This window comes from Alligator mississippiensis, chromosome 1, assembly GCF_030867095.1.
Source record: "Alligator mississippiensis isolate rAllMis1 chromosome 1, rAllMis1, whole genome shotgun sequence".
NCBI lineage: Eukaryota > Metazoa > Chordata > Crocodylia > Alligatoridae > Alligator > Alligator mississippiensis.
In genome coordinates, this window is record NC_081824.1 from 212,472,774 (window position 1) to 212,490,465 (window position 17,692).

Below are 17,692 nucleotides of genomic sequence, written 5' to 3' on the forward strand. Positions count from 1 at the left end.
TGTTATTATTAACACATACTTGTTTCTTTGTATGACATGGAAACAAACCTGTTTCTGGGATATCTTTATTTAAGAAAGAAAACACTTAATCAGAATTCACACAGTGAAGAAGTGAATTTTTCAACCTGGAGCACATTGTGTCACAGTTGCAGAGTTGATGTAAACGTATGACAAATACTTGACTTGAATTCCAAATTTTAGCAAAAGTCTCCTGATACAGATCCAACCACTTAAAAAATGAGTTGGTCAATAGCATTGTATAACATGTTGGAAGAAAGGGAAATAAAATCATAGTACTTGATTGCAAAGGCATCAAAAACTATTGTAAATTCAATGTGCTAACAAATGCTTTGTTAGCTGGTTACTACAAACTATTTTGCATTTATGTACTGCTTGGACATTTTGCTCAATCCTTTATTGAGCGGGCAAAACATGTGATTTGATGTTCTTCAGTAACTGTGTATTACTATGTAGATAATTTTCCTTTTTCTACTCTTAATGTTGGCTATGATGATGATGACAAGGCAGTAGAGTAGGAAAGGGAACCAGAAAGCATTCTCTGAAATAAAGGTGGGGTGGGGTGGGGTGGGGTAGGGGGGCAGAAACAATCTTTAGTAGCAGTCAGTGAAGAAAGTAGGAGGGGAATGTAGCAAGTATGCAAAGAGGAGCTATACTAAAAAACTTTCCATAAAAAATTAAAACAGCTGCAGAAGTGAATTTTTGCACTAATATCAATTTTCCAATGTGCAGTGTCTCTTAATTGTCTAAATAAAGACTACAGCGTTCTTAATATAATGTAAAGATCTACATTGTAATGAATTATTTTATGTAATCTTGCAACAGTTCTTCAAAAAGCATGGATAAAAGACACAAATTATAATACAGAGAACACATCATTTTGAAACTATGATTAGACACTAACACATAATCTACAGCGTAAAAAAAATGAAGTTCTGCTTCAGAATGTTATATGACTTTGTTCCCTGAACCCACCCTTCTTTTAGCATTAGAAATACCTGCAGGAGTTTAAATGGAGGAACCATGTTCTAATTGTATTTTAATCCCTATTTTAGAAGCAAATGGGGCACTATATATAAATATTCCTTGCAATATAATTTAGGTATTGGAAACAGTTACAAGGAAGTCCAGTTGCACAGAAGATTGTTGCTGGCAGTCGGCTTTCCAGAAGACCTTCCAATAATAAGGGAGTCACATACATGGAATTCCACTGGTTAAAATTGAGAAAATTCCAAAAATATGGAAGTAAGAAGCAATGTTGCTTTAAAACCTTGGGTTAGGAATGAAAAAAAAAAATTCTCTGATGGATGTGCTTCTCCTTATTTTGCCAGTATCAAGGCTGAGCTAGACATGTGAAGATCCAAAGCAGTAATCAACAGGAACACAAGAAATTCAATCGTTTTAAACCATGGATAATGTTTCTTATGAACCAAGGTGCACTCGTACTCTCCAAGTCTAGAACAAAGCACACAAAATAACTGTATCCACTGAATGGAAATTAGTTAGTTCTTTCTCACTAGAATAAAATCCTTATCCTTCAGCACCCTAGAGTATTATAATTTCAAATTCACAAAAGTCCCAAACATACACAATTCAAAATGTCCCTATTACAGAGTTAGGTTTTTCTTTGGCATATCTTCCACTGTCAGCAATGAAATGTGTTTTGAACACTAGGCCTGAAGTAATAGGAGGCAGACAGACCTCCTTCTCTTTTCAGTCAGCTTCATTATCACTAGGTTTTTCTTCTGAACCACATTCTTCATACTTTTCATCCTTATATTTGAGAGCATCATGATCAGACAGAGTGCTTGCCACTTCTACCTGCTCCTCCTCCTCAGATTGGTGGGATTGATGGCTTGCCTCCTCTTCCCCATCACAGAACTGATGAGATTGACAGCTTGCTTTCTCTTCCTCTTCTTCACAGGATTGGTCAGATTGATGTCTCATTCCTGCCTCTTCCTCACAGGATTGGTCAGACTGTGGGCTTGGTTCCTCCTCCTTACAGGATTCTCTTTCTTGTATTTTATCCTCATTAAGACTATAAAGAAGAAGAGTTGCATGTACTGATCTTTTGTGGGAGATTTTTTTTTAAATTGGTGTTTAACAGAATAAAATTCTAATGTACTCTGGCCCAAATCCTGGTAGCCAGGGCCAACCAGAGTTGTCTCTACAGGGCTAGGAGGATTTGTGTTTAAGGTGAAGGAAGCTATTTCCTTTATAAGGATTATGTTAGCCTCCCATATTGTGTGCACTTACTCTGCGAGAAGTGAAGTTCCATAAATCTCCAGAGTGGCACCCCTCCATTGCTGCCCCTTGTCTGGCCAGTGGTAATGCAGAACACCCTCTGTAACCTGTGCACTGTGTAAACTTTCCAGTGCACTTTCCCAAATCCTGGCAAAAGCTGTTCAGTGTGGCATGGAATTCTTTTTAACATGAAATATTCAAATGAACACTTCTCAGAGGGTTCCCCCCCCAAATAATAAGATTTTATAAGAACAAAACTCATTAGCAATCTGCTAGGATTTCTGATTAAAATAGGAGTGTCCAGCATCAAACCCATGGAAAATGGCTTATCTGGCCTGGGAGACCCACCTCCAGATCCTGCCTACAGGGCTGGAAATTCAGCAGTGGCATGAAGGATAGCTGTGTTAACCCTGCAGCTGCTAAAGCCACCGTCTTGGTAGGGCCAATGCCTGGGAGACTAACATTGCTCTCACTTGCCCCATCACTGAATTCCTGGTTTGGGATCCCTATTGCAGACAATTCTGTGATGGTGGCATTGAAGCCATAGATACTGGCCCCACCAACACAGCAGCTTTGTCAGTCACAGGGGTTAATACTGCTGTCACTTGACATCCCCTTGCCGCCCCCCTCCCACCCCCCTAAAATTCCAGGTCAAGATCCTGCTGGGGATAGTTCAGCAGTGGGGCATGCGGCAGCAGCAGTTTGAACACCCATGACTGCCACAGTCATTGTGTCAATGAGGCCAACACCTAAGACAAGTTAATGTTGTTGCCCTCTTGCCCTACTGGTGGAGGTGTGTTACTTAGGTGCTACCTGTGAGAAGCCCCATGGAGCTAGAGCCAGGCCACAGAGCCAAGAGTTTGACATTCTTGGATTAAAAGATCAGAAATCAAAATGTAGTGTTTTTTTCATGTAAGTTACATATCCAGTAGTCAAATAAATATGAGGACCCTGAATAATGAACATAAGCACCTCATTTTAAGTGGCTTTCATGAATTACAGATTTTATACAAATGCTAAAAGAAGTACTAAATGCAGCCAAATAGTCCCCTGAAAAGTACAAATACTTTTGTCTTCTAGAAATATTTAAAAGTAGAACTTGTTATTGCTGACTGTAATAATATACACAAAACAATCTGCTAGTTAATTACCTTTCTCTGTCTTCTGTATATCTTTTAAAGTCTTCATCACTGGAAGGGTACAGAAGCTTAGGAGTCTGACCCTTCTTTGAAATAAAGTCTTCGCACAACCTGAGTTCTTTTAGTATATCAGAGTAATGCTTTTCTGCTGCTATTCTGGCATTTTTCTATAAACATAAAAAAGCAGTAAAACATTTTCATTATTAAGTATAAGATTATAATGCTTTACTTATGGTACATGGAATCTTACTCCATCAGTAACCCTATCAAATTCAAAGTGATTTATTCCCCAAAGAGCCATATTAGTTAATTTATTTTGTAGTGCTTTGGGAACATACACAGACCTGCTACTGAAAATTAGCTTCTCCTATGGAAAAGATGCAAAAGTTGCATAGGATGAAACTGTCACCATTAACCCTTCAAGCACAGGTAGTCCAGAGAACTCACCTACACAGCTGAGGTAATGTGTAGCTGCTCCCTCTATGAAGATTTTTGACCCAGTAAAATGTGTGTTGTGCATGGGACCACACTCTCAACATGACTACATCTGTTTCTGTCTCCGTTTAAGCACAAAACTAGGCATTATAGCAGTCTGGAATAGCACAGAGTCTTCCAACAAGGACTCTCCTGCCTAAACTTCTGCAGTAAAAACTATTTCTGCTGCATTTGGAGTTATTTACACCATCACAAGAGCCAGGGATGAAGAGTTTGTTTGGACCTTACTGACAAAATATACATAGAGAAAGCTCTTTAACATTATATTGCCATGGCTCAGCAGTGTGAACAGCACCATTATATTACCAAAAACAAGGTGTTCAGAATATCTTACAGATCCTTGGGCAAGGAATGGAGCAAAATCATTAGCCATTTGCAAATGGGTTAATTTGGATTAAATCCAAATGGATTTAATTCCATTTGCACAGTAGAGGTTTCAGTACCAGTAGCTCAAATCCTTGTATGCTTTAGGATGAAAAACACACTGTTGTGGTAGATTTTGTTTGTATGTAAAATATAAACTGGAAAAAAACACATATGCATTTACTTGTATAAATGGAAAACAACAGCCCCATAAACAAACACTCAGTCTCAAAAACATGTGCAGATTAAATATGTTGTATATTAGGTGTTTGTGGGAGAAAAAATTAATTCTTAATTACAATGCAAGTACACTGCACTTCCTTCTCCCTCATGTAGGGAACACAGCAATCAGCCAGCCAAAACTGCTGTCAGAGAATGACTGTGCTAGACCATCAGTGATGGTAATAAAACTATTTTCATGGGGAAAGGACATATGGATTCAAACAAAACTGAAAAGTGCCATGGACAGGTGAGAAGAGAAATGATGTGCTTCCTTCCAAAACTGTTTTCAAGCATCCTCTAAAAATATTTAAGATTGATACTGTCCCTAACAGGCAATATTTGCAGACAAGTTTAATTAAGGAGTGAGAGTGAGCTAAGGTAACCTGAGTCACTCTTTCCAAAAGCAGTGGCCTCTGGTTTACTCTTTCTTCCATTTCTTCCATCGCCTGCAGATACTCTTGCATTCTCTGCTTCTCATGCATCCTAATATTAGCAAAGAATAATATTAAGTTACATTGATGTATTTAGTTATTATTTTATTTAAAAATGAGTACCAAGTAGCACTACAAAGTAGCATCATGAAGACCAGTCTCTCCTAGAAATGCAACTTTCTAAAACATGGGTGTCAAAGATCTGGCCCACAGGCTGGATCCAGTCCCTTGGCTCTCAAGTGGCCTTGGGTCTCAAGTGGTGATGTGTATCCACAAGCCACATATGCAGAGTGCACCAGACCAGGGCAGATGCCACATGCAGTAGAAGTCCCAGAGCAGGCACCATATATGGTATAGTCCTGACCTACCAGAGAAGATGCTGCACCTCACATGTGGAGACAGGGATCTGTGGATTCCTAGTATGGTGGATTCAGCACTTGTTCTGGCTAGTCTGGGACTTCACTGCCTGCTCCAGCCAGTTCAGAACCTACACACAATCTGCTTCTCAGGCTGGGCAGAGCATGCTCCAAGTGCTGGATCAAGGGGTGGGGGTGGGAAGGAAGGGGAGGGAGAGAGAGTCTGTTCCAATCTGGGCTGAGGGGCTGTCCCCATGCCATTTATCCAGCTTGTGGACAGAACCTACCCCACTCACCCACTCAATCTTGTGGATGAGCCAGATGAGTTTGTCACCCTTGTCCTAAGGTAGCTGAAAGCTACAGTGTTTATGACAAACTGGACATTGTGAGGGTCTTTGTATTTTTTTTTTAAGTAACATGCTCTATCTTGACAGTAATTCTGTTTAATTATTTTTCTAAGCCAAACTAAAAGTAGAAGCAATTGGGAAGGGCTGGTGAAGCTCTATTATGCTACAAAAGAACAGTACTGTACTTCAATATAAGTATGTTAATTATGAAACAAACTAATTCCTTCTTAGTCTTAACAATGTATCCTTTAAAACAAAGTGTTGATGCCCTCCTTATTTAATTTTATTCACTGTAGTTGAAGAACAGGTGTTACTTTTGATTTTCTGATGAAATTCAAGCTAGGAAAAGGCCCGTCACAGACAGATACTGCTGACACTACAACTACATAGCCACAAATCAGCACCATCAAACCTCCCCAGGTAGCAATTGCAAAAGGCTTATTCTTGACAGAGCTTAGTCATGGTGGCCAGCAGGCAGTTTACATGAAGGTCAAGACAAGTACTCTGTTAATTCTGTGGTTTCCCTCATTCCTCATCAGTGGAGTTACACTGCTGGTGGTTTATACATTATCAAAGTTTGCTACTGTGAATTCTGGTGGCAGGCTCTGCAGCATTTCAGTAGATTTACTCTTTAAAACCAGAGTCTAGGAGAAGCGATGTTCAGAGAAAGGAGGTACCCTCTTTTTTGAATCTTACATTAAAAAAAAAAAAAGTGAGAAGCTTTAATACTTTGGCTCCCGAGTTGTTAAATAGCCTCACTGTTGCTCCCTTGAACTTCATGGCCCAAGAAACTGTCCAGCATCACTATGCTCTAATTTATTTCTCTCCCTGAGACAAATCTTTAGACTCCTTAATTCTGGCCTTCATTCTGGATACTGTTTGTCAACATTAATACATAAAATTAATTTGGAAGCAACTCTTGGTAGCTACATTATATTTCATGATGTGGTTGTCATATTAAGCTTCTCTCATGATTAGTCACTAGTATAACATTCACTTCATTTCCTTTGCCTTGCCCACCTTTTTTATTATTCTCTCTCAGACTAGTAATTCTTATTCATGCTGTTCCTCTCCAAAGGCATTTCACATGTTATTTTTAAAGTATTTGACCTGTTGTATAGCTAAAGAACTGTTAGTGCCCCATCTCCTCTATGTCATACTACTACTTAAGATGGAAGGCACTACAGAAATGCAAGGATCTCGAAACAGCTTACAAATATTAACTCATTCACCTGCCTTGGAAAAACAAAAAGTTAGTCGTGTTAAAATAAGAAATCACAACCTATATTAGCCACAGACCCAAGATCTTGTCGTTCTCCTGTATCCTAATCATATAAAGTGAATAAAGTGCATTTTGTAAGAACTTTACCCCACCTGTATTCTTCATACATAATTCTTAAAAAATGAGACTTTAGCTTTTTTACATAAAGGAACCTATTTGTATTCTTTTTCTCTTTTTTTAAAATTTAACTTTACTTCATATTTTGTCCAGGTATCTTGAATTTTCTGGTTGCTTCTATTTTGATTTCCAAACCAAATCTAAGGAGAGCAGGAAGTGAGTCAATGATATTATGCGAGTGGTAGATGAGTCCACAGCTTAACACAGGAGTGGGCAAAATACTGTCTGGCCTGTGGCAGGTCCCTCAGTCCTGCCTTGCCCCTTGCTGATGCTGGCCCCTTCTCACTGCCACCAGCCAGAGCCTGCGCCAGGGCAGCCCTACGGCTCCTTCCTTCTGCCACTGCTGGTGCCACCAGCGCCGCCTCTGGGCCACCCCAGGCCCCGTGCCCAGCAGCAGTGGCAAGTACGAGCCACAGGGCAGCCCTGGAATGGGCTCCAGGTGCCAGCTGTGATAAGCCCAGGCAACGGTAAGGGGGAGCCAGTTGTGCCCCTACCAGGTCCTGCTTTGTTCCCCGCAAACCTAGCAGGAGCTTCTGCCCAGCTGCCGTCACTGTTACTCATCATTGCTGGGATGGTTGGGTCCAGACCAGATGCTCCAATGACCCCAACCTCCTGCATGGGGAGGCAGGGCTGGGCATTCAGCCTGGGACTGAGCAGAAGCTGCTGCTGGGTGCTGGGAAAAACCTGGCAGCAGGCACAGTTGCCACCTCCTCACTGCTGCCTAGTGGGCCTTTTTGCTGTGGCTGCCCAGAGCCTGTGCCAAGGCTTCCCTGCAGCTCCTCCCCACTGGGCATGGGCACCCAGGGCAGCCTGGAGGCAGCACTGATTGTGATGGCAGCAGTGGCAAGGAGAGCCCCAGTGTGGGCTCTGGCTGGCTGCAGCAAGAAGGCCCTGGCAGCAATGGCTATGGCTGCCACCAGGTCCCACTTGGTACGCAGCAGCAGCTCCTGTCCATCCGCTACCTCTGCACCTGGTCTGCTGCTGCTGAAGCCAGGCAGGAGCTCCAGCCCTCTCTGAGTTAGAAGGATGGCCTGAAGGAAGCCCTGCTGAAGCTACTGCCTGCTGGCTCCCACGCTAGCTACGCACCCACCATCAACCCCATCCCACATAGGGAGGTTTGGTGAGCTGTTGCAGGGGGGAGGGAAGGGGGTGCTGACCCACCCTGCAACAGCTCCCCAGTACTCCCTATGTGGCTTGTGGGCCCAAATAATTGCCGAACTCTGGCTTAACAGGAGGCTGATGGGGCTCACGGATTACATCTAGCAGGGTGACAGCATCCAGACAAATTAAAGGGTGGAATTAAAGATGCCACTGTGCTTGTCATATAGGAATTTATATTTTTACTAGTGCACACCAAGTTCTATCTTCAGCTCGTATGCAGATTTAAATACAAGAAGCTGTCTTATTTGTGGTACAGTAATTGAAAGGGGGAGAAAAACACATACATCTGAGATTATCATAATGGAGACCAGTTTCTCAGTTTCTGATTAAATATGTAATTTATTTGTTCATACTCCCTTCTGTCTACATTTTTGTGCACTGCATTTGTCATTTGCATGAATCAACACATTAACTGTATCATACTGCTACTGCACTGTATATTAAACATTCAGCTTCTATCTAGAAGTTCAGGATTTGGGGAATATGACAGAATACCTGTAGGTTTTTACTTTGGATTTAAATATCTGAGCTAGGCTTTGATGTGGGTCATTGGCTTCAGCTCGAATTGTTATAAGTTTCTGCAGTTTTTTCACTCTTTGTTTCTGCTTTGCTTTGCTCTTTTTTTGCTCTTCTTCCAGCTTTCTCTTTTCCTCAAGTGAATTCCTGAATGAAAAAGTAAACTAAGGCTGAATTAGTTTTAATCTAGGGAGAATTTAAGGAGGGATCTGGCAAGGGTAAATCCAGGGAGAATTGCAAGGAGGAAACAAGGGTGAAATGAGCCGAAGTTAATAATTATGCTTCACTTGAGGAGTGAAAGCATATATTGGAAAATAATGGACTTGTTCTTTTATGCAAATATGAGGAAAAGAAAGGCTATTTCTGTAGCTAAAAGATATCACTAAAATGAAGAGAGTAAGCATTGTAGTTCTATATTTCTTACCACGCTGAAAAAACTAATTGGTGGTCTAAACAGCTAGTCTACTTTCTCAAGGATTTATGAAGTATTTTGCACCATATGTAATATGTAATTGAATCTTTCACCTTATAGCTTGGACTCGTCTTTTTGTAAATTCTGTGATTCTTGGAGATTTAGATTCCTCGCATCCCAGGAGATGTGAATTTGCACTTGAACACCTCCTACGAGGTTTACATCTTGGAGAGGTATATGGCCAGCGTGTTTCTTTTAACTTTTCTTCATCTGTTTGAATATCCTTCAGAATCTTCCACTTATTGGATGGGATATGGGGAGTGTGAAGATTGAAAGGCTCGCAGACTGTGATGTGTTTCACGTGTTTCTGCTGAAGGAGCTGCTTTTGGAATTTTTGGTGTAGCGTTTCAAAATTGGGAATCTTAGTTTTGATTCTTGGTTTATGCACCAGTTCTTTCTGTTCAGTGCATTTCTGTTTCCTTTGCTTATTGTCAGCTTTATCAGCCAACCTGCTGTTGGGAAGGGATGAATTACGCAGCAGCTCTTCTGCTCGCATTCGAATTCTAATTTCTCTATAGAGCTCCTCCTCTTTTAACTTGTCATTAACATCTGGACTGTAAACTGATTTAGGAACAGGTTTTGCTTTGAAAAACTTTGTTTTCTTCTCAGGTAAAGAAAGGTCTTTTAATTGCATTTTTCTAATTTCTTTCCTTTGCTCCTCCCTCTCAATAAACTTAAATGGTCTTTGATAAGCCAAAAGAATATTTCTGCTTCTTTCTTTCACAGACTTCCTACGTTCTTCATTCTGTTCCATGATTTCTTGGTAGAGTGGAAGAAAGACTGAAGCTGGTACAGGGTTGGCCCGAAATTTCTTTTGACATTCTGCTTCCTCCTCTAGTTGTTTCTTCAATAAGTTATTTTCCATTTCAATCTGTGACTTTGATTTAACATTTTGTTGCTTTTTCCTAGCTTCTCTAATAGTCATCTGAAAAGGCTTAGGCACAGTGATCTGGGGTGACCACTCTTTCTGTTTCTGTCTCCTTGTTTTGAGGCCCAATGAATCTGATAAGCTGTGTTTGGTTTGAGGGATATAATCTTCTACAGAGAACCCATCCCACATTTTTTCAATCTGCTCCTTAGCAAATCTCTGTGATCCAGTTTCACTAATATTTTCTTCTTCCAACTCTAATTCCTCGTCAGATTCACCAGATGAACTTGAATTGAAAGGATTATTTAAATCGGGCTCAGAAAAAGATTTTTGTAAATTCAGGGGGTGAAATGAGCTCTTTTCCCAAGTTGATCTTAAAGGAAAACAAATAGTTATAAACGAACAAATTTAATCTTGAGGAAGAAGTCCATAATAAATAATCAGGTCACTGTTCTCCATCTCCATGTTCTCAGGGCATTTTAGCAAAGGTGATAGGCAGCATTATTCACATTGGTAAGGGGGGAAAGGAATTGTCTGTGCACTGGCAGGCACTATTGGGCCTTTACCCATTGAGACACCTTATCACTACTGCAGTGTAACTATTAAAAGAAATGCCAGCTTTATGTTCATCAATACTAACTAGATGCATCTTGGCAATTCAAATATTATTTCACTTCAAGAGAACTTACAGCTATACTGATTAAGATTACTAGCAATACCCCAGCCAGCCAACCAACGGAATGTTTTATTACAAGATTTGGGGTCTCTCTATCCAAAAAAATTGAAAAGGGTTGAATCCACTTTAAATCAATATTTTTTTCTTGCAAGTGACAAAAGACATGGTTCTAGAAACAGGTTAGGGAACAGTGTTTTAGCTTAGCATTAGAAGTCCCTACTAAACTTCTTTAACAAAGGAACATTAATCTTGTCTTGCTGTGTATAGGTCCATATATATTTAATTCTCAAATATACAGTAAAACTAGGACACTTTGTGGGTTGAGGTTCCTTAACCCTCTACAAAAAGGAATATTTGGGAACTAGCTAAGGGTTTGCAGAGCCGCATTAAACAGCCACACAAAACCGCTGAGGAACTTCCACTGTTGGCTGAAGCTATTTTGTTTACAGCAGGGGTTCCCAACCCCCAGGCTGCAGCCTGGTATTGGGCCGCAAAGGGTTGGCTGCCGGACCAGAAGTCTGGAAGTGACTGGCATACTAGCTGCCCACAGTTGGCTGCCTGCCTGCAGTATGCTAGTCACTGCTGGTCCATGGTCACTTCCGGTCTGTGGTTTGCCAGTCGGCAGCATAAAAAGGTTTGGAACCCCTGGTTTAAAGGGCACCACTTCTTTAACTAGCTGCATGAGACTGCTGAGGAGACCTGATTGATCAGAAAAGCAGTATCCTTTAAATCAAAAGCTTTAGCAATTTGCTGAGCAGTGTATCTTTAATTCAGCAACCTACTGCAAACTAAGCAGGTAGCTGACCACCTGGATGCAAATGATCTGGGTTCTGCCACACAAAGGATCTGCCCCACTCCCTCCCTCACCATGGGGGCCTTGATCTGCCCCCCACCCCTCCACATCTCTTCCCCTCCACAGACTTATCTGCAGGGCACTGCTCTCCATGCTGCCCGGCTGCATTCTTGGCCACGTGCATACTGCAGCTGCATGCGTGCACATGGCATTTGGGGCCCCGGCCAGAAGGCACATTATATTTATTGGTATATCATTGGCTACACTGGCCAAAAAAAGCCGACAGGCGATAATGTTAATTTTCCTTTTATCGCTGCCAATCTGATATGGCACAGATATATCAGTGCACATCTAATAAGAATCTCATAGGAAACTCACTATATAGACTTTGGGTGAATTAGTTCATCTTTAATGTCTGATCTATAAGACAGAATGACACCTACCCCACACAAGGCTTACTTAAAATCTGAAAAATGTTTTGAAACCTGAAAGGTGTTCTCTTACTTTTGTATTGTAGCCTCAAGAGTCACTGGTGACTTACTTTACAGAGATAGTAACAATGGAGGCTAAAAGTATTCAGCACCTTTGAAAATTAGGTCATTAGCTTCTCTGTGTGTTGGTATTCACACACAAAGACTGGGAATAGTAATACTTCCCTACTTCAAAAGCACTGTATTTATTACTAACCTTTGCAAAGTGTTTTAAGAACCACAGACAAAAGGCACTGCAGAACTGGAGATAATTATTAAATTTACCTGTGACAGATGCTGGGAACAGCATCTGTATTGCCCAGTGGGTGTACTCCTTTCACGTGCAACTTATGCCGATACATGATTTCCAGTTTTGCCATAGTCTCCAAGTGGGCCTTCTTCAGTTCTTCCAGCTTCAAATAATACTCCTGATTGGAACGACACATTTTGGGAAAGTCTATCCAGTCCTCACAATCCGTGTTCAGTGAGGAGTTTTGCTCTTTCTCAGGCTCTGGGTACAAGTCAAAGCCATCCTAGGAAAATATTGTATATGTTTTCCTTCTAACAATTAAAATGAATTAGTGACCTGCCAGTAATTGTTAAAATAATGTGTGCTGTATTACTTAGCAGGCCTGTTATCCATTTCCTGAAATAAGGAACACTTTTGCACCAACATAACCTCCCATTGCTACACTTGCAGAATTGTATGCCGAGTGGTATGAAGTAGTAAACTGAGACAGATGTGACTGACATTCAGTAATTTTACAGAGCCTCTCCATCTTTCCTCTTCCTTCAGAAATATAACCCTAACCTACAGCAATCCGTTAAAACAGAATGTCTTGTTAAAGTTTGTCTGTACAAAACAAAACAAAAACAAAAAACAACAGCATTCTTCTAAGTTGGAGAAGTGACTAAACTTAGTGGTGCTCAAACTCTCCATCCCAGTGGGCCAGTCCATGGGCTGGATCCCACATGTGGTTGACATGCAGGGTCACTCCATAGGTATGAATTGGTGTGCCCAACCCTGCACACCAGATGCAGCCATGGAGTGACCACATGCCGGTGCAATGTGGCACATGAGGCCATGTCATCCGGAGTGCAGTGCTTCCCATGGGTCTGGAAATTTGGCAGCAAGGGAGTAGTGGCAGTGTTAATTGTTGTGGCTATGGGGGCAATAAACACTGCTACCATTACCTCCACTGCCAAATTTCCAGACCCATGAGAAGCCCTACAGGCCAGATGACATGGTTATGTGGGCTAAAGGTTGAACACTACCAGACTAAACAATTTTGGGAAACAAAGTTCATGCTATTTCTCTGGCAAGCACAGAAAAGGCTCATGTATTTCAGACAGATTTGGGCAAAGGCCTAACATAAAAGAAATGTATATAGAGTTGTCACCATTAAAATCCTTATAATAGCTTTTGATAGGTTATTCCTGTTTTATTTTCTGAACTAAATAATTAAGCAAAAGAAAATACATACAGGTTTTAATACCACAAGTCCTATGATCACATTGTTGCTGTACTTGCAACATTTCTGCAAGTTATATAGCTATATTTTTTTTCTGTTTATGTGGAGAATTTTGCCTTTATATCAAAGAAGTTTATGCAATATTACAACTTTTGCAATTTTTATATAACTATTTTTATAAACGTAAACTTATTTGATGGAAGTATACATGGAAAGACCTAGAAAAATAATTTTAAAAATTACTTCCTATTGCCAAAGCATTGGAAATAAGCTGGTATCTTGTGTGGAAAAGTAGAAATCTCCATAGCTGATAATGTCACGATAAATGCTGCGTACATGTACGCAGTTGTAGCATGCACACAGCCAGCCTGGCAGCTTGAAGAGCAGCATCCAGCTGGTAAATCTGTTGGTGGGGAAGGGGCTGAGGGAGGGGCAGATCACTGCCCCCCACAGTGAGGGAGGAGGGAAGCTGGGGCTGGGGCAGGTACTGCCCAACCAGGGCAGGGCATGGGATTGAGCCACGAGCGGCTGGTCTGAGGAGCTTGGATCCCACCACTGCACGTTCCCCCAGGGGAGCCATGGGTGGGGGGGGTACATGCCCCCCACATCTGTGTGTGGGGCGAGGGCAGGCTGCTGGTGCGGGCTGGAGCCAGGGGCCATGCTAGCCTCTTCCTGGTGGAGGGGTTGGGCCAGGGCTGCATTCTAGGCGGGCATTAATAATCAGCCATCGGTATCGGCCCAAAAAATCTTTAATCGGTACACACCTACTCTTTAAGGTTTTGGGAAGTTAGAAAATACATATTATGAAAACAGGTTATTCTAGATTTTTTTAAAGAGCTGTCCTTAAATAATTTTTAACATAATGTATTTTAAGGTGATATAACTAATTTGTTTGGGGTTTTTTAAATCTATGATATTAGGATAAAAGTTTGCTTTGTAGAGAACTTCAGAGTTCTATCATAACTGCTGTGTATTTTTAATGCACTCCTAAATTCTAACAGAAAATTATTGTTTTGAATATACTTATAGTTAAGTTTTCACTCCATTAGTCTTCAAGTCAAGTTTCATACAGTAGAGAGGGCATAGCACAACATGAACCTAGTTATAGGATCACAAAGACATGAAATAGTAACAGATCTCAATTAGAGTGCACCCATGAAAGACCAAATTTAACTAATTAATATATCTTGGTATACACCTCCTTGCATTTCTTTTGACCTTGTATATATAAATAAATCCATATAGGAAGATCCTGGTCTTTTCTCTTGAATTGGACATAAACTAAATCCACTCTTCAGACACTTGCATGTAGAAAGCTCATTAAGAGATTTGTGAGGGCACAAGTGATGCAGTACTACCATCTGTTTTCTAAATTAGGAAGACAGCATGCTGTGTGTATATGTGTACTACTACATTATTTGTCACTCAGATTTTAGAAATGCTCTTTTCAAAGTCTGTATTTATTCTAAATGTAAAAGTTATTCACCAACTCATAGCAATGCCCATAACTTAGCCAAGATTAACTAAATTCATGCTAACCTGTACTTTCGTAGGTGAATTTGGGGCCACCCCTTGATTCAGTCTCTCGGGAGTTTCTGGGATAGGGCTCCTCTGAATGGGGCTACTAATGATGCGTTTTGCCTAGGGAATTTAGACACTGTGAACAAGATCTCCTTGCCACTTGCTGCAGCTATAGAAACATTGAGGGCACTTGTTTTAAGCACGGTGACAAACTGGGTGGACACCACCAACTATATAAATACCTTTCTTGACCAGCACATTGTATTATGAGGATTTCTTAAAACAAAATGAAATTAATAAAATTATATTTTATATATTACCCCTTCTGCCCGCCCCCCAATGAATGCTCTTCCGAAAAATAGGTGTTGGGCTCCAGGATCATTTAGCTGAGCTTCCAACGTATTCCGTATCTCTGCAGCAACAATTTGTCCTACTTCCCAGAAATCTCTCAGTTTTTTCCAAGTCTTCTTTGCTTTTCACCACCACACATTTCACACTTCCCTTTCTCTCGTACTCATGATTTCCCTGATTATCAGGAAAGTTATCTAGCTTTGCTGCTGCTTAATGACAGTTGTAACATTCATCTCTGACCTCTCCTCTATTTCTCTATTCCCCTCCCTCCCTCCCTTCCTACCTTTCATTTTTAAGTATTCAGATAATTTTCTCTGTTTTATACACTGCTTTGCACATCTTTTCACAGGATCTGATGAAATGAACTTGGGCTCAGGAAAGGTTATGCTACATATACATGTATATACATGTGTGTATATGGGTATATATTTATCTGCACGTATATTTGTGCATGTGTGCGCATATATATGTGTGTATATGTGCGTGTGCACGTTACCTAGAGAGGTGGTGGAATCTCCATCCTTGGAGGTTTCTAAGGCCTGGCTTGACAAAGCCCTGCCTGGAGTGATCTAGTTGGGGCTGGTCCTATTTGAGCAGGGGTTGGACTAGCTGACCTCCTGAGGTCCCTTCCAACCCTAATTTTCTATGATTCTATGTTCAGCTTAAGGAAAAGGCGCTTGAGGGGGAACATGATAGCAGTTTTCAAATTCTTGAAAAGCTGCCATAAAAAAGAGGGAGAACACTTTTTATCTGTAGCTGCAGAGAGAAGGATGTGGACCAGTGGCTTGAAGTTGTAGGAAAGATGGTTTAGATTCGATATCAGGAAAAACTTCTTATCATTACAATAGTGAGGCAGTAGAATAGACGGCCTAGGGAAGCTGTGGACTCTCCATCACTGGAGGGGTTCAAGAAGATGCTGGACAGCCCTGGTTGGAGATGATGTAGGCACAGCCTATGTACTATGGGTATTTCCCATGCTTCTGGGCTTTGCTGCTTGCAGCAAGGGAATGGGAAGGAATTATGGCCTCCCCACCCCCTGTTTCTGCTGCATGCCAGGGCTTTATTTTTTAAGTTTTCCTTAAAAGCATTGGGTGTTGGCTGCAGCCATAGGTGGGGATTGCAACTGGGTCTGCCAGTGTTCCCGCTGAGACTTAAACCCAGACATTCCTAGCTAGTGGGTGTTGCCCCTCTGCGCAGGATCAAACTAATTGCTGTATTTGGGACCAGGAAGAAATTGTATCCCGTGCACAGATCGGTACAGGCTGGGGGGGTGGGGGGGGGGGGGGTTGTCTTCCTCTGAAGTGGGGACAAGGCCATAAGCAGGATGTTAGCTACTGTTAAGGCTAAGATTATGGATAGTGTAGGACGGTTTGGTTAGGGATGATCCTGTGTCAGGGTAGGGGGGGTGGGACTAGGTGACCTCTGGAGGCGTTTCCTGGCCTGACTTCTCTTTTTTTTTGGGGGGGGTGTACATGCCTGCACACACACACACACACACACACACACACGTGTACACATGCACAAGACATGTGCAGACGTGTATACATAAATACACACACATACATGTATATATGTGTGCCCATATGTACTGCAACAGCAATGATTTGGCTTGTGAGCTGCAAGTCTAGGCTGCCCCCGCCCCCAACCTTTCCTTAACCGTGCCGGTCGCCGCCCCCCGGGTTGGCAGGCCCGGTCCCTACCCCCGCCCCGGCACGTGGCCGGTTAAAGCGGCCCCCGCGGGGGCGGGGCGGTACCTGCTCCTCGGCGGCGACCGGGCCCTGCTGCCGCTCGTAGAGCGCGGCCGGCGCGCGGGTGCGCGCGTTGACGGGCGTGTGCAGGCAGGAAGCGACCAGCAGCGCGGCTCGGTGCGCCGCGTCCATGGCGCCGCGGTTGCCTGGGACGCTACGGCGGCGCCGCCGGGACAAACCCCCGGGGCGGGGCGGGCTTCCTCCTGCCCCCCGGGGCCCGCCTGCGTGGGGGCGGGGCACTCGGCGTCACGTGACCCTCCCCATTGAGCAGAGCGGTGGCGCCAGTGTGGGCTGCAGAGCGGGCTCGGGCAGGTCACTCCGCGGTTGGGGGCTTTTCTCCAGCTGAAAAGAACTGAGAAGTGCGGCGGGGCCGATCTTAGAGTTTGCGATTGTTTCGTTCCTAAGCCGTTGCTTCAATCAGGCTTTAACTCCTGAGGGGTGTTCTGTAAAACAAATTGGGCTGCCCATCACGCGGCCCTAGTGCAATCGGAGACCCCCGCCCCCAAGTTATGTTTTTCAAATCTTACAGGGGGGGCTCTTGTCTCCTGGGGGGGCCTCAGCCTCCTCAGATTCCCCATAAGCTCCCCAGCTTCCCCTTCGGTGACTTCCAGGGCAGCTGAGGGGAAAACC

At 42.6% G+C, this 17,692-nt stretch overlaps 1 protein-coding gene and 1 long non-coding RNA gene across 4 annotated transcripts in view; one reads left to right on the forward strand and one right to left on the reverse strand.

Annotated features, from left to right (window-relative positions):
- Positions 1 to 2,081, forward strand: part of LOC132246520 (uncharacterized) — a 76,417-nt gene extending 74,336 nt beyond the window's left edge. For both annotated transcript variants that reach the window (XR_009457855.1, XR_009457862.1), the window contains one exon: positions 1,943 to 2,081. This is a non-coding gene — a long non-coding RNA (uncharacterized LOC132246520). The remainder of the gene's footprint in view (positions 1 to 1,942) is intronic.
- FAM161A (FAM161 centrosomal protein A) lies at positions 49 to 17,239 on the reverse strand. 2 transcript variants are annotated; one of them, XM_019500751.2, is made up of 7 exons: positions 17,069 to 17,239; positions 12,256 to 12,503; positions 9,217 to 10,404; positions 8,671 to 8,838; positions 4,865 to 4,964; positions 3,414 to 3,568; positions 49 to 2,056 (listed from the first exon to the last, which is right to left on the reverse strand). In XM_019500751.2, exons 1-7 carry the CDS (start codon positions 17,192 to 17,194, stop codon positions 1,732 to 1,734), a joined length of 2,310 nt encoding a protein of 769 aa, XP_019356296.1. In that variant the 5' UTR covers positions 17,195 to 17,239; the 3' UTR covers positions 49 to 1,731. The 2 variants fall into 2 exon arrangements, with proteins under 2 accessions (XP_019356296.1, XP_019356295.1); XM_019500750.2 differs by lacking the exon at positions 8,671 to 8,838 and having other exon boundaries at positions 17,069 to 17,238.
- Between the last annotated feature and the right edge of the window lie 453 nt (positions 17,240 to 17,692).

What these genes read in the sequence shown, in the direction of transcription:
- FAM161A (XM_019500751.2), bottom strand. Translation starts at nt 17,194, where the DNA reads ATGGACGCGGCGCACCGAGCCGCGCTGCTGGTCGCTTCCTGCCTGCAC. An exon ending in GTTCCCAGCATCTGTCACAG is followed by an intron (nt 10,405 to 12,255) that starts GTAAATTTAATA and finishes TTTTCCTTTAAG; the next exon opens with ATCAACTTGGGAAAAGAGCT. An exon ending in TATACAGAAGACAGAGAAAG is followed by an intron (nt 2,057 to 3,413) that starts GTAATTAACTAG and finishes TCTTCTTTATAG; the next exon opens with TCTTAATGAGGATAAAATAC.